This window comes from Cervus canadensis, chromosome 9 (assembly GCF_019320065.1).
Source record: "Cervus canadensis isolate Bull #8, Minnesota chromosome 9, ASM1932006v1, whole genome shotgun sequence".
Taxonomy (NCBI): domain Eukaryota; kingdom Metazoa; phylum Chordata; class Mammalia; order Artiodactyla; family Cervidae; genus Cervus; species Cervus canadensis.
The window spans coordinates 7,913,943-7,930,287 of record NC_057394.1 but is presented as its reverse complement, the minus strand read 5'-3'; the positions used below and the strand labels follow the sequence as shown (position 1 = coordinate 7,930,287).

General features: G+C 43.4%; 1 protein-coding gene across 2 annotated transcripts in view; it reads left to right on the top strand.

Annotated features, from left to right (window-relative positions):
* LOC122447044 (basic immunoglobulin-like variable motif-containing protein) overlaps positions 1-11,785 on the top strand; it is a 62,226-nt gene extending 50,441 nt beyond the window's left edge. For both annotated transcript variants that reach the window (XM_043477340.1, XM_043477337.1), the window contains 7 exons: positions 1,521-1,768; positions 2,123-2,242; positions 2,451-2,664; positions 4,330-4,474; positions 8,094-8,294; positions 9,360-9,444; positions 11,099-11,785. In XM_043477340.1, the coding sequence (XP_043333275.1) occupies positions 1,521-1,768; positions 2,123-2,242; positions 2,451-2,664; positions 4,330-4,474; positions 8,094-8,294; positions 9,360-9,444; positions 11,099-11,692 (1,607 nt within the window). In that variant the 3' untranslated portion in view covers positions 11,693-11,785. The remainder of the gene's footprint in view (positions 1-1,520; positions 1,769-2,122; positions 2,243-2,450; positions 2,665-4,329; positions 4,475-8,093; positions 8,295-9,359; positions 9,445-11,098) is intronic.
* The last annotated feature ends 4,560 nt before the right edge of the window (positions 11,786-16,345 follow it).

Below are 16,345 nucleotides of genomic sequence, written 5' to 3'. Positions count from 1 at the left end.
TCCCTCACCTAGAACCTCATTACTGGCATTTTATCACACTGGTTTTTCCATATCTCTCTATCTTTCTGTCTATAAACATGTACACATGTATATTGTATATTTATACACATTTATGTACAGTCAACAGAGAAGGCAATGGCACCCCACTCCAGTACTCTTGCCTGGAAAATCCCATGGACGGAGGAGCCTGGTAGGCTGCAGTCCATGGGTTCACTGAGTCGGACATGACTGAGCGACTTCACTTTCACTTTTCACTTTTATGCATTGGAGAAGGAAATGGCAACCCACTCCAGTATTCTTGCCTGGAGAATCCCAGGGACGGGGCAGCCTGGTGGGCTGCCGTCTATGGGGTCGCACAGAATCGGACACGACTGAAGCGGCTTAGCAGCAGCAGGAGCATGTACAGTCAAACCTCATTTTTCATATTTGCAAAATTGCCTACTCATTAAAATTTATTTCCTAGCTCAGAGTCCGTCCTCACAGTGGTGTCTTTGTGGTCATCTGCAGACATGCAGAATGACCAAAAACTTGAGTGACCACACTTCCCAGCTGAGGTTGAGCAGGAGACAGTCTGCCTTCTTGGTTCCGCTCCCCTGCAGAGGTGACCAGAGGGTGGAGACCGGTGCAGCATAGACCAGGAAGCTCCAGCTCTGGGGCCATCAGATGGGGCTGGAATCCCAACCCCTGCACCTGTTCATGGGGGCGTGCAAACACCCTTGAGCTCACACTCGTGTCTGCAGTTCCTCTCCAGCGTCACAGCTCTCACTCCACTCTCTGACCTCTTTGTAATTTCCCTGGCTGACAGTGAAGGACCTTCCACTGTCTTCAGTGTATTTACGTATTGGCTCATTCTCTGTAACCACCTCCTGGTCTCCCTGGCTGCCTCCTTGGAGGACGGCTGTCTCCTTGGCCCCAGCCCTCAGCCCTGAGAGCCCCAGGTCCTCTGTCTTGAGTGTGTCCTCAGAGCGAGCTCTCTTCACCTGAAGTAGAGGAAGGGAATTAATCCATAAATGCTTTTTAAAGAGGAGAAGAAACATCGAGAGAGGAGGGAAGGGACGTGGAAGAGGAAGAGCTGTTTCTCCTGAGTCTTTCTCCAGGGCTTTCTTTCTAAGTCACAGCTTTTTTCTCTGCTGTGTTCATAGTGAAACTGCATAAAAACATTTTCAGCAACCTCCATAATTGTGTACATACCCTGATAGTTCTTTTTTAATTTTAAAACAATATTAGTTAACTTAGAGAACATTTTTGTATGAAGCAGATTGTGTAAGTATTGAAAGCTCAGTTCCTAATTTCAAAGACAGTGCCAGTATACCTAGTTGGAAGGGGCTTATTTTGAAGTTACAGACACTTACTGCTAAATCTATTTAATAATAATATACTATGGTTATGTGTTTTCTTTTACTTTTAGGTCTTTCCTTTTTAGGGTAGGACACTTTTCAGGATTCTTTGGAAAGCTCTCGATTTCAGGATAACTTTAATGTTTCACTTGTAGACACAATGGCCTCATTATTTTGGTACAGGAAGTTTCATCGAAGTGCAGAGTGTAAATAGCAGCGATGAACTTCAGGCTGACTTACGGGAAGCTTCCAGACCTCCCTCTGGACAAGGTGAGGAGGAACTGACAGGAACTGAGAAGGAAGAAGCCACTGGTGACTCCAAGGGCCTCCCGAGAGATACTTCTGAGAGTGAGGCCGTGGCTACTGAGCGACACGGAGAGACTGAAAAAGATGCAGACAATTCGCCCAACGAGTGGCAAGATATCGATCTGGTAATAACGTGACATCGTGCTCTCACTCACTGCTAAGGAAGCCGAGTTAAGTAGCCTTTGCGTTTCCCAGGAGTTGCAGGTTGAATCCTTATTAGCTCCTCATACGCATCTTCTTGCTCCTCCTGACGGCTCCTTTCTCGCGGAGGTTGCCGGCCGGGATAGTGACCGCTCCCTGTGTGAGGTAGTGAGGGAACCCTAACGGTTTTACAGACTTGCTCAGAAGCCCAAGGGGGAAGCTTTGTAAGGCGAAGCAGCTTATTGGCAACTCTAGTCATACTAAATGCAGACTTTTTAGAACCAGCGAACTTAACCGGGTTAGTAGTACAGTCGTCTGCAAGTGAAGTTATCTTACAGGACGAGCTGGAAGCTCTGGAGAGCAACCTCTTAACCCAGCAGAACTCACTGAAAGCTCAACAACAGCAGCAAGAACGGGTGGCCGCTACTGTGACAGGGCAGATGTTCTTGGAAAGCCAGGTGGGTGCACGGCCGGGGCCTCCTTGAACAACACCTGCCATGTCTCTACTGAATCAGATCCCCCGAGGGAACGTGCACTGACTGACACGTTTAGGCACGGCCCCCACTTCCGGGGCATGGCCTCCACTTCCGGGGCACGGCCCCCCACTTCCGGGGGGAGGCCGGGTCCCGCTCCTCAGCAGGTTTCATGGAGTGTCTGTCTCTTCAGGAACTGCTCCGCCTGTTTGGTATCCCCTACATCGAGGCTCCCATGGAAGCAGAGGCTCAGTGCGCCATCCTGGATCTGACCGACCAGACTTCCGGAACCATCACCGACGACAGTGATATTTGGCTGTTCGGGGCACGGCACGTCTACAAAAACTTCTTCAACAAAAACAAGTTTGTAGAATATTACCAGTATGTGGATTTTCACAACCAATTAGGTAAGACTTCAGAGTACGCTTACTTTTTGAAATTTACCTTAGGAATTTATGTTATGAATTCTTTCTTTCCAAGGGACTAGTTGGTGTATTAATAGAAATGGTATGGGGAGACCATATTCAATCCCTGGGTCGGAAAGATCCACTGGAGAAGGAAATGGCAACCCACTCCATTGTTCTTGCCTGGAGTATGCCATGAACAGAGGAACCGGGAGAGCTACAGTCTGTGGAGTTGAGAAGAGTTGGACACGACTGAGTGGCTAACCCTTTCACATACATGTTTTCGTATGATGGTCTTTTGCTTCCGAAGAATAGGATTTTATTGCTTTATTCTAGTTGCACTGGGTCTTCGCAGAAAGCTAAGTGCAGGCTTTCTCTAGTTACGGTGACCAGGGCTATTGTTCACTGTGGTGCATGGGCTTCTCACTGCGGTCGCTTCTCTCATTGCAGAGCACGGGCTCAAGGTGCACAGGCTTTAGTGGTTGTGGCTCCCGGGCTTAGTTGCTGTGCAGCATGTGAGATCTTCCCAGACCAGGGATCAAACCCATGTCCCCTGCATTGGCAGACAGGTTCTTATCCACCATACTACCAGGGAAGTCCAGAATAGGGTTTTAAGTTCAGAATGAAGAAGTTAAAGCCCTTGTCATGTTTAGATGTTTTCTGTAGTTTCAGTCATCAGACCTGGCTACACTCAATTGGTTACCTGCGCTCTCCAGAGTAAACTGGAGGTGGCAGAGAGGGGAGGCAGGTGCGAGTCACTCCCACCGCAATCGTGAGCCTCAGGGTCCTGTGTTATTTCTGGCAGTGATCCCTCATCCTCCCATTCCTTCAGCAAATACACACTGAGTGATTCCTATATGCCAGTTGTTGTTCTTGGCATTGGGAAGTAGGGAAACAGGAGAGAATAAAACAGTCCAGCAGGAGACACTGATGATGATAAAAACACATAAATCATAATTTGACAGTGGTGTGAGCCAAATAGAAAAATAAAACCACAAAAGAGGCGAGAGTGTCCTGCAGTCAGAGGAAGTGTGTGTCCTTTGTGTTCAAACAAGGCTTTACTAATCGTACCTTTCTGGCTGGAGCTAAAGGAGAGAGGAAGCAGGAGCTACAGGTACCTTGGGGTCAGCATGTCTGACAGAGGGACTGGCATGTGCAAAGGCCCTGAGGCAGAAAGAAACCTGGTTGGCATGTTCTAGAGAGGCATGGAGGTGGTTTTGGGCTGAATTGTGTCTCCCCAGAATTCATGCGTATAGAGTGGACTTGCCTTGAGTGAGGAGGAGGAACAGTAAGGAGCCGGTTGGGGGACAGTGAAGATCTGGGCCTGACTGTGTTTTTTCTGAGACACCCATGTGACATCCTGGTGGACACTTGATTATGTGTGACTGTGGTTCACAGGAGCGGTTTTGGGGAGAGAGCTGCATTTGGGGGTCACAGGTTATGGGGCATTGAAAACTGTGAGGATGGATGAAACGTTAAAAATCCTAACGCAATGTCATTTACAAAAGAGAATCCTATTTCAAATAATGAAACAGATCTTTGGACATTGGATGAGGATATACACACACATATTATCATTATAAGAAAATAGTTATAAATCTTATGTAATAAATGTTTATAAGACAAAATAAAAGATGTAAAAACATGTAATAATTTTTACTCTTACAGGATTGGACCGGAACAAATTAATAAATTTGGCCTATTTGCTTGGAAGTGATTATACAGAAGGAATACCAACTGTGGGTTGTGTTACCGCCATGGAGATTCTCAATGAATTCCCTGGACATGGCCTGGAACCACTCCAAAAATTCTCGTAAGTCCTTTTTGTTTTTTTTTTAAAGTCCTTTCTTAATTTCTTTAGTTCAGGTGTTTATTAAACACCCAAATTAAACAGGACTATTATTTACATCATCAGCTGTCACAGATCATTCTTCATTGGGAAAGTAGGAGGTAACAGTTGGGGTTCTAAAGTTTGTTTTCCCTTTTCTAGAGTTTGAGGAAATCAGAGAAACTTATGTTTAGATTATATTTTTTATCTGAGCTAAAGGATACATAGCCAGTCCTGCAGGATTTCCTGGGAGTGTAAAAGTTACCATATCATTCCTTCACATATTTTTTGAGGAGCTATAATGTGCCAGAGAGTGTGCTGGGCTGGAATAGGAAAGATGGCCGAGTCACAGGCTGTGCGCTTAGGGGCTGCTGTACTCTGGGGCCAGGGGAAGCGTGCGTGTACTGGTACTTCTGTGTCTGAGCTTGCCAAGGGAGATCGGCCAGACCGGGGGTGGGAATATATGTCTTAGCTCGTCGATGGCAGATAGAAAGGGCATGAAAAGGGTGAAGAGCAGAAAGACAGAGAGTCGCCTTGCGTTCTTCTCTGCTTTCCCTTCTACCCAGACCCTGGCTGATCACTCCCCACTAAAGCAGAGCTACTCCGAGTCTACAGGCTGAATTCAGCCCAGCTGTGTTGGGTTTGAGCAACACAGTATGTTCTTCTTTGATTTGGAGTTGGCTACCAACATTGAAATTGGGCGAGAGTTCACAGAAAATTTTGGAGGAAGGGAAATGAGACCTGAAAGTGCTGAGCCCAGATGCCCAAATAGTCCCAAAGCAGAGAAGAGCGATTCCACTCCACTGGGTTGGTCAGGGCACGAACCCTTCAGTTTTGTCACAGTCGCTGCCACTCCCTGTCGTCCCCCTGGAGCTCAGCTGATGGGCAGGTCATCATGGCCGTCTTTCATCTGTGTGTTAAGTGCCTGGGCCGCTTGCTTTAAGGAGGGGTGGTCCTTTTGGTTTGATGAGTTTGCTGTGCCGCCCTTCCTAGCGGCAGTCATGATTATTGTGTCGAAGATGAAAATTCACAGGCCAGTAAGGGAGACATAGAGGTATTCTCCCATTGCCCTCTTGGACAGTATTATAGAACTGATGAAGATAGATCTTTTGTTTTTTTTTTTCCTTTTCAAATTTCGATCCTGCACAAAGACTGCAGTTGGTCTTTCTTAGCACTAGAGGGCACTGTTGCCTTGGTGAGGGGCCACACTGGCAGAGACCAAGTCTGTCAGTTCCTAGTACTCAGGATTGAAGCAGTGATTGTTTTTTAGGTTCCATTGAATGAATATATTGGAAAGGGTTATATTTACGTTTTTTAACTTTCATACCATTTATTTATCCTAAACTGTATAAAATGTGTTGGCTATTGGCTGCATTACAAACTACCTTGTCTCAGTGACTTCACACAGCAGACTTCACTTCACAGGTTTTGCTCATGAATCTGCAGTTTGATCAGGCTGCATGGGGATGTCTTGCCTGCTTCCAGGTGTGTCGGGGGCACCTGAGCTGGGCTGGGGGGCCAATTGAGATGGCCTGCTCCTAGCTGGTGAGTGGAGCTGTCAGCAGAGCTCAGCCAGCAGTGTGGACCGGGGGCCTGGACCCCCTCACCACATGTCGGCAGCTTTCAAGGCAAACAGTCTAAGAGACAGAGAGTGGAGACTGCAGTCTCTGAAGGCCTGGCGGAGTCGCTTCCTTGGCCACAGAGCCCGCCCAGCTCAAGGGGAGAAACGTGGAACCCTGCTTCTTGTTGGGCGGAGGGGCCGACATGGGCTCTAAGACACCACAGTGATTTGTACTCACGATGGAAAAATTGAATAAGGAATAAAACATGAAGAGAATTAATAGCTGTATCCTCACTTAGGACATTGCCTAGCACAGGATAAAAGAATAGCTGTTAGTGTTTTTTATTATTGTAAATACTCCTATGTACTTTTTCTCTCTTTCTCCACATATATGTATTTTTCCCAGTATTGGGATCATATTTTTTTTTTTTTTTAATTTTTTTATTAGTTGGAGGCTAATTACTTCACAACATTTCAGTGGGTTTTGTCATACATTGATATGAATCAGCCATAGATTTACACTTATTCCCCATCCCGTCCCCCTCCCACTCCTCTCCACCCGATTCCTCTGGGTCTTCCCAGTGCACCAGCCGAGCACTTGTCTCATGCATCCAACCTGGCTGGTGATCTGTTTCACCATAGATAGTATACATGCTGTTCTTTTGAAAATCCCACCCTCACCTTCTCCCACAGAGTTCAAAGTCTGTTCTGTATTTCTGTGTCTCTTTTTCTGTTTTGCATATAGGGTTATCGTTACCATCTTTCTAAATTCCATATATATGTGTTAGTATGCTGTAATGTTCTTTATCTTTCTGGCTTACTTCACTCTGTATAAGGGGCTCCAGTTTCATCCATCTCATTAGGACTGATTCAAATGAATTCTTTTTAATGGCTGAGTAATATTCCATGGTGTATATGTACCACAGCTTCCTTATCCATTCATCTGCTGATGGGCATCTAGGTTGCTTCCATGTCCTGGCTATTATAAACAGTGCTGCGATGAACATTGGGGTGCACGTGTCTCTTTCAGATCTGGTTTCCTCAGTGTGTATGCCCAGAAGTGGGATTGCTGGGTCATATGGCAGTTCTATTTCCAGTTTTTTTAAGGAATCTCCACACTTTTCTCCATAGTGGCTGTACTAGTTTGCATTCCCACCAACAGTGTAAGAGGGTTCCCTTTTCTCCACACCCTCTCCAGCATTTATTGCTTGTAGACTTTTGGATAGCAGCCATCCTGACTGGCGTGTAATGGTACCTCATTGTGGTTTTGATTTGCATTTCTCTAATAATGAGTGATGTTGAGCACCTTTTCATGTGTTTGTTAGCCATCTGTATGTCTTCTTTGGAGAAATGTCTGTTTAGTTCTCTGGCCCATTTTTTGATTGGGTCATTTATTTTTCTGGAATTGAGCTGCAGAAGTTGCTTGTATATTTTTGAGATTAATCCTTTGTCTGTTTCTTCATTTGCTATTATTTTCTCCCAATCTGACGGCTGTCTTTTCACCTTACTTATAGTTTCTTTTGTAGTGCAAAAGCTTTTAAGTTTCATTAGATGGGATCATATTTGATGTAGAGTTGTACTCTGCATTTTTAAAATTTGACAGTCTTCATGGTGTTTTTACATTTTATTAAATATTTTTGGGTTCCTTATTGTAGTTGACTTGAAGTAAATAATACAGATACATTACTTCATCTTGGGCTTTCATGGTGGCTCAGCTGGTAAAGAATCCTCCTGCCAGTGATGGAGATGGAAGAGACACAGGTTCGAACCCTGGGTTGGGAAGATCCCCTGGAGAAGGAAATGGTGACCCACTCCAGTATTCCTGCCTGGAAAATTCCATGGATAGAGGAGCCTCGTGGGCTACAGATCATGGAATTGCAGAGTCGGACAGGACCGAGTGCATGCATGTGCATGCGTTATTTCATTTTACCCCTGGGAAAGAGACAGAGGAGTTGTGGCCAAACTTTCAGGTCAGCTTTGTCTGCGGTGCATCAGCTACAAGCTCTCACTGCTTCATAAAGACTGGTCTCCTTTGCCTTGTAGAGAGTGGTGGCACGAAGCCCAGGAGAATAAGAAGATAAGGCCGAATCCATATGACACCAAAGTGAAAAAAAAGTTGCGCAAGTTGCAACTCACGCCTGGCTTCCCTAACCCGGCCGTGGCGGACGCTTACCTCAAGCCTGTGGTGGACGAGTCCAAGGGGTCATTTCTGTGGGGCAAGCCCGACCTCGACAAGATCAGAGAGTATCCTTTCCCTTCCGCAGACACAGGGAGCATCAAGTCAGATGTGTGTGTTGGTTTAAAACCCACGAAACATGAACTTGGATCACTTTTTTCTTAATATTGCTTTAGCTAAGATGCTCCTTTCCGTTCCTTTCTCTCCTTCGTTAAACGTTACCACTTTAACCATCTTAAGTGTACTGTTCAGTGATTAGGAAATACTTTCCCATTATTGTGTAACCGTCATCACCATTCACCCCCATATTATTCTTATCTTCTGAAACTAAAACTGTACCTGTTACACACGAGCCCCCGTCCCCCTCCCTGACCCTGGCCGCCACCATCTGCTTTCTGTCTTGGTGACTTTGACCACTCCGTGTATGTTCATCACGTAAGTTACACCGTACTGTATAGACCTCTTCGTGACTGGCTTATTTCACTTAGCATATCCTCAAGGTTCATGTAACTGTAGCATGTGGCAGACCCTCCTTCCTTTTTAAGGCTGAATACTGTTCCATTGTATGTAGTATCACATTCTGTTTATCCATTCATCTGTCGACGGACACTTGGGTCCCTTCCATGTTTTAGTTATTGTCAATCATCTCTTTAGTTTTAAGGAGGATCTTTATTTGAAATAAATAGTGATAAGCAATCATATTGAAGTGTTTATTCTGAAAGAATAGAAAAGATGATTAGGTTTGTTATTTTTATTACTGTTCTTTTCTGCATATTTAAATAATCACTTGGATAGATATTTTAAAGTTTGCAGTAGTATTAATCTAAACTACATCTTTTTCTCTCAAAGAAATATATATGATATCAGAAATTTGTTTTTATCCTAGATTAACCTTTTTTTCATAGTCACTTGAGTGTCCTAAAATGAGAGTTGGATATCTTATCTTAGTGGATATTTATAAGAACATACTACCATTATGTTGGAGTAATTTATCTTCTTTTACCATTTTAATCTTTATAAATATGAAAATCTTTGGAGACATGGGAAGTGGAGTCAAGGGTGGGTGGTTTGGACCTTTTTACTTACCACCTGTAAATATCTTTAAAAACAGTATTAGTCTTAACTGCCTGCATATTTTGTCAGCGATATTTTGGCTGGAACAGGACGAAGACAGATGAATCTCTGTTTCCTGTATTAAAGCAACTGAATGTCCATCAGGTAATTGTGACAGCTCTTTTCCTAGGTTCAGGATAGAGAATAAAGTTAGTAAGGCTGTGATGGCCAGCTTTTAAAGACCTATTACTTTTACTTTGTGGGGCTTCCCTAGTGGCTTAGATAGTAAGGAATCTGCCTGCAATGCAGGGGACCTGGGTTCGACCCCTAAGTCAGGAAGATCCCCTGGTGAGAATGGCTATCCATTCCGGCATTCTTGCCTGGGGAATTCCATGGACAGAGGAGCCTGGCAGGCTACAGTCCATGGGGTTGCAGAGTCAAACATGACTAAGCGACTGTAAAAAGAGGCCTCCGTATGGCCCTCAGTTCCGTTGGGTAGATAACAGCATCTTGTTTTATCCACGAGTGTGTTCCTACCCACACAGGAACCTCCTCTTACCCCAGAGACAGCCCACACAATGTACATACAGGTGAATCATTCTGCAGAATTCAGACCAAATCCTGCAACATACATGTTCAGATTAAATCCTTTTCAGTTAGGTTGGGTTAATGGTGAAAAAAAGAAAACACGAAGCTGAAGTAGACCGCCTCTCCAGAAAGTTTCGTGTGGTCTGTTTGACGACTTTCTGTACTGGAGACCTTGTATGCCCACCAACAAGGAAAGCTAGTTGGCTCAGTGACTGATTACTGCTTAATTTCAGATGAATTTTTCTGAAACACTGTTCTCCCTTTTCATTGTAGAAGTTAATATAAGTCTATTTCTCTGAAATTAGAAAGTGAAAAAAATAAAATTACAAGTTGTTTGCTTCCTTCAACATAGATGTTAACATTTAGGTCTGTTTTCTCTTATTTTTCCCCTCCTTCCCACATATATTTGTTACCAGACATAATTGCAATTTGATATAAATAATCCCCCCATTCACTGGTTAGGGTAAGTTTTTGTGTGTGTGTGTTTTTGCATAGCTTTCATTTTAAATGACTAGATTACATCATTTCGTCAGAGAGATTTAACTTAATTGGTTCACTTCCCATAGTGGACCTTGAATTTTCAGGTTTTCATATGAATGCTGTGATGAACATCAGGCATTTAACTTTTCTCAAATAGCTATTTTTAAGGAATGACTTCCTAAAAGTGGATTTTTAGAACAAAAGTCAAGAATATTTCTTACGACTCCTAATATATAATACTGTGAAGTTGCTTCCTAAAGTTATCATGATGACAGTGTTTTTAAAAGGAAAGAGTAGAATTTAGAAACAGACCCCATGAAATCGTGTTGCTATAAAAGAAGATGATTTTGTCCCTGAAAAATATTTAACTCTCTTTGAATGCTGACGAAGGGATTTCTTACTTGATATGTGGGCAGAAGGATTAGTTGACAGAGGTGGTAATTTCAAGTATGATCTTGAAAGTAGAATTTACTGCCAGCATTCATTTGGGAGAGAAAGACTTTTTGTTTTTTCATTCTCTTCCCTTTTAAAAAATATTTATTTTTAATTGGAGGATAATTGCTTTACAATTTTATGTTGGGTTTTTGCCATATATCAACATGAATCAGCCATAGGCTTACCCTTTTGAGAGAGAATGAATTGTTATTTTCTGAAAGAGTCATCCAATGCCACTCATCATAAGGTGGGATTCTTTGATTTGCTTTGGAAAGTTTACTTCCTTGTCTGATTGATGATTATTTCACTTTTTTAGACACAGCTCCGAATTGATTCTTTCTTTAGATTAGCCCAACAGGAGAAACAGGAGGCTAAGGGTATTAAGAGCCAGAGACTTAACAGAGCTGTGACATGTATGCTGAGAAAAGAGAGAGAAGCAGCAGCCAGTGAAATGGAAGCAGCTGCTGTTGCCATGGAGAAAGAGTCTGAGTTCCTTGATGAGGAGAAAGGAAAAACCCAGAAGAGAGGCACAGCAAATAGGTGGAAAGAGCCATCCAGCCCGAAAAGAAAGAGGCTTTCGGATTCTAAAGGAGGGAACGACAGCGGTGGGTTTTTGGGGGAGGCCTACCTCTCGCAGTCGTCCGAGGCCTCTTCAGGTGAGGATGTGGAGTACTTCCCTGCGATGGGCGTGCAGAGGGCGAAAGCACCCGGGGGGTCCAGAGCCCGCGCGTCAGCTGCACAGAGCGCAGCGCAGCCTGCTCCCCGGAGGGACGGCGGGACCACCACCAGCAGCTCCAGTGACGACGATGACGGAGCGGGCGCGAAGCCCGTGCTGGTGACCGCCAGGCCTGTGTTTGGGAAGAGAAAGGGGAGACGGAGAGGCACAAGAGGAAGGAAGTGGAAAACCTAAATACCCATGCAGGCTCTGTAGTTGGGTACAGCTTAATGTTTTGTGATGAATTTGTTGTGGGGAAATAATAAAATTCAGAGTATTTGCACAGTCTTTGTTGTGTGGCTTTTAAAAATATGGATGTTAAGCTGGACAATTACTTATTTTCTTTAATATGTTACCTTTTTCTAGTGTTTTCCACTTCATTGAATATTTCTTTGTATCTACAGGCCTCATCTGTTCATGTTTCTAGTATTATGCAACGTCAATGCTTTCTAACATTAAAAAGGGAAAAGGGGTTTCTGTTGATCAGTACTTACTCGCCTACTTTCCAACCTAGATGAGAATAAAATATATTTCTGTTTATATCCATTTCATTTATGTAAGCATTAAGTATGTGCATGCATGCTAAGTCGCCTCAGTCATGTCTGACTCTTTGCGACCCTGGACTGTAGCCCGCCAGGCTCCTCTGTCCATGGGATTCTCCAGGCAAGAATACTGGAGTGGGTTGCCATGCCCTCCTCCAGGGGATCTTCCCAACCCAGGGATCGAACCCGCGTCTCTTATGTCTCTTGCATTGGGAGGCGGGTTCTTTACCACTAGCACCACCTGGGAAACCCCTTATATAAGTATTTTTATGTTTATGTTTGCATTCATTTATGTTTACATTCCAGTGCAGCTTTTCAAATACTTGGACCACAGCTGCGGCATATTTTTGCTCATTCCTTCTTTCTTTCTAATTTGAAATACATCTTGTGCTTCAGCCTTCTCTAAAGGCTTTCTTCTAAAATCAACACTGACTTCCACATAAAAGAAAATCTTTTCTTTTTTTGTGTGTGATTTTTTTAAATTTATTTTTTTATTAAAGGATAATTGCTTTACAGAATTTTGTTTTCTGTCAAACCTCAACATGAATGAGTCATATATATATATCCTGTCCCTTTTGAACCTCCCTCCCATCTCCCTCCCCACCCCACTCCTCTAGGTTGATACAGAGCCTCTGTTTGAGTTTCCTGAGACATACAGCAAATTCCCGTTGGCTATCTATTTTACAGATGGTAATGCAAGTTTCCATGGTATTCTTTCCATACAGCTCACCCTCTCCTCCCCTCTCCCCATGGCCATAAGTCTATTCTCTATGTCTGTTTCTCCACTGCTGCCCTGTAAATAAATTCTTCAGTACCATTTTTCTAGATTCCAAAATAAAATCTTTCCTTAATGCTGCTTTACTCTGGAGATATTTTAAATAGAACAGTTTTGGGGAAGGGTTGGGAAGAGGGACATTAACTTTTTCATGTTATTCTGTCATTTCTCCAAGCTACTTAAAACTGAGAGTTTTCTTCATATGTGTTTGTAGGTAAAATAGCAGTAGTTTTGCTGAAATGTAGTTTTGTTGCCTTGATAACTTATATTTGTCCTGCACTGCAGCACCTGGAGTGAACACCAAGCTGCTGTAAGCAAGACGTGTTCCTATACGTGTGAACCACTTTCCCTGGTGGCTCAGATGGTAAAAGAACCCTCCTGCAATGCAGGAGACCCAGGTTCGATCCCTGGGTCGGGAGGATCCCCTGGAGAAGGAAATGGCAACCCACCCACTCCAGTATTCTTGCCTGGAGAATCCCATGGACTGAGGAGCCTGCTGGGCTACAATCCATGGGGTCTCAAAGAGTTGGACACAACTGAGTGACAAACACTTGTACTTTCAAGTAAGCTGAGACACCACCTCTTCCTCAGCAGTCAGGCCAGTCTGGGCTGGTGAGGCAGGTGAGCACCTTGAGGTCATGCAGGGTCCAGGTTCGGCCGTCCCCTGGGTACTGTACTGCTTCAGCGGTCTATATTGGTCACGGATGTATCTGCAGTTCAACGTCCTCAAAGAGGAAAGAACCATGGTCCTGGGTAAGCAGGATGTCTTACGTTAAAGGTGACTAGAAAAATCACTCCCGTCTCCATCCTGTTGAACTGAACTGACCATATTCTTCAGTGTATACTCGACATACTCAGAAATGTAATCTCTACCTGGGCTGTGTATCCAGAAGGAGGAAAAATGGGTATTCAGAACCATTAGTAGAAGACCTAAATATGCTTGCAAAAAGCCTGTTTACTCAGTCCATATGCTAATAAAGATGTGTGCATGCTCACATCTTGATTCTTTGTGACTTCATGGACTTCATCAGGCTCCTCTGTCCATGGGATTCTCCTTGCAAGAACACTGGAGTGGGTTGCCATTTCCTTCTCCAGGGGATCTTCCTGACCCAGGGGTTGAACCCACGTCTCCTGTGTCTCCTGTATTGGCAGGTAGATTTTTTACCTCTGAGCCCCTGGGAAGCCCCATGCCAGTAAAGATAGAAGTCTGGGGAAAAAAAAAAAAACCACCAAACACCATTATTATCTTACGCCATAAGTACAGTGTTTACAGGACAGTTTGAGATTATATCCTTTATTCTCTCTAAATCCTGTGACCAAGGTAGATCTTTTATAAGGGAAGAAACAAGTTTCAAAGTCTTATTATAACTGACTTTACCAAATTCATCCATCTAATAGGGAAACATTGTGACCTGAACCCAAATCTAATTCAGAATTCAGGGTGCTCTTTTACCTATAAAATAGTTTACCTGTTTAAGACAAACAGCAACATAGCAAATTTATCATTTTTCAAAGCAAGTTTGGATACCTGTAACTTCTTTAGCATGGTGACCATCCTATACTTTTTCTGTAAATTTATATTTCAATTTATCAATCTTTTCTATAGCTTTCTCTACATCTGCTGTTATAGAGATTTTTATTTCATTCTATTTGATTCATTTTTATAGATTTCAGTTCTCTAGTATAATTCTTTTCCTCTGTTTTCTGTAATATCTTAATCACAGTTACTCTAAAATCTGTGTCAAACAATCCTGATATCTAGGTTACCTGTGGGTTTGTTTCCGTTGTCTGTTTCTCGGTATGACCAGTAAACTTTGAGTGAATGCTGGACATTATGTATAAAAAATTGTAGATGTTGTGAGTCCTCCTCTAGAGGGGATTCTAGGAGGTATTCTGGCAGGAAGCAGAGGGGAAGATCACCTTACTTTAACCAGGGCTGAGTGGATTCAGGGCTGGTTTGCAGTCTTTGTCACACTCCATCTCCTAATTTTCCTCCATCCCTAAAAAGTAGTTTTCCACAGGTACCAAGTGGGATATTTCTTCTTTTGAACTTTTGTTCTGTTTTTAGCCGCTTTATACTTGGAAAATTAGCATCTTGCCCTGAACATCTTCCTAAGCAAATAATCTTGAGTGAAGAGTCACTGTTGTGTTGCTGTAAGCTACTTAGAGCTGGAGGCAAAAGTCTCTCTGTACCTTCCCCACCCCCAAAACAGTTCAGTATAACCAAGATAATCATTGTCATCATGTCTGTTCAGATGATTTAGAGATTCTGCCTCTCAGGAAATCCAAGAAACTGAGGTTTCTTGATCTTTTAAATAACTTGTGGGAATGGAGTATTACTCAGCCATAAAAAGGAACACATTTGAGTCAGTTCTAATGAGGTGGATGAACCTAGAGCCTATTATACAGAGTGAAGTACGTCAGAAAGAGAAAGATAAATATTATATACTAACACATATATATGGAATCTAGAAAGATGATACTGATGAGTTTATTTGCAAGGCAGCAGTGGAGAAACAGAGAACAGACTTATGGACGCGGGGAGAGGGGAGGAGAGGGTGAGATGTATGGAGGGAGTACCATGGAAACTTACATTACCATGTGTAAAATAGCCAACGGGAACTTGCTCTATGTCTCAGGGAACTCAAACAGGCGCTCTGTATCAACCTAGGGTGGGATGGGGTGGGAGACGGAGGGAGGTTCAACAGGGAGGGGACATGTGTATACCTGTGGCTGATTCATGCTGATGTTTGACAGAAAACAACAAAATTCTATAAAGCAATTATCCTTTAATTAAAAAATAAACTAAAAAATAATTTGTGGGAAAAGACAGGTGGTTTTTATTCACTGAATAATTCTTCATTCTTGTTTTAAAAAGATCCAAAAAAAAAAAAAAAAAGCATGTCCTCTGCCCAGGGTTAACTGCCTGTGAATAATTGTTTTCATCATTTAAGATTTTGCAGTTTCCAGAATGTTTTTTTGTCTACCATATTATGTGCCTGTTCTATCTGTTTTATAGATGAGGAAGCCAAGAAACACGCTAAGTCAGTGCCTAAAATCACAGGCCAATTATTGACAGGACTGATTAAAATCAGGCTCCCAGACCACGAGTCCTATCCTATCCACTATCGTGAGCTCCATCCATCATAATATGTGAAGTATTTCTTAGAGGCTGTACCCGCACTCCTAAATTTAACTTTGCAATATTGTAGGTTTTCGTTACCAGTTAATAACTTCTTCTTCGGGCTATTTCCTGCCGTCGCGGAAGTTAATATATACTCTGAGTTGCAGCCCTACATGCACGTGAGCAGGAGGACAGGCTACATATTCCCTCCGCCTGCGTCTTCACTGCCAGTAGGAAGGAACTGCGGTAACCTAATCCCTGCGGTCAGGGCGCTGCAGCGCACGCTCTCCCAAGCCTTCTGGGGCAGTTGTCTGAGGCTAAAAATGGCCTTCGCACCCGGACAAGGTGACCCGGAAAGCACGCGGCCTCCGTGTCACAGGACGTCAGAGCTGCGGACGCTTAAATAA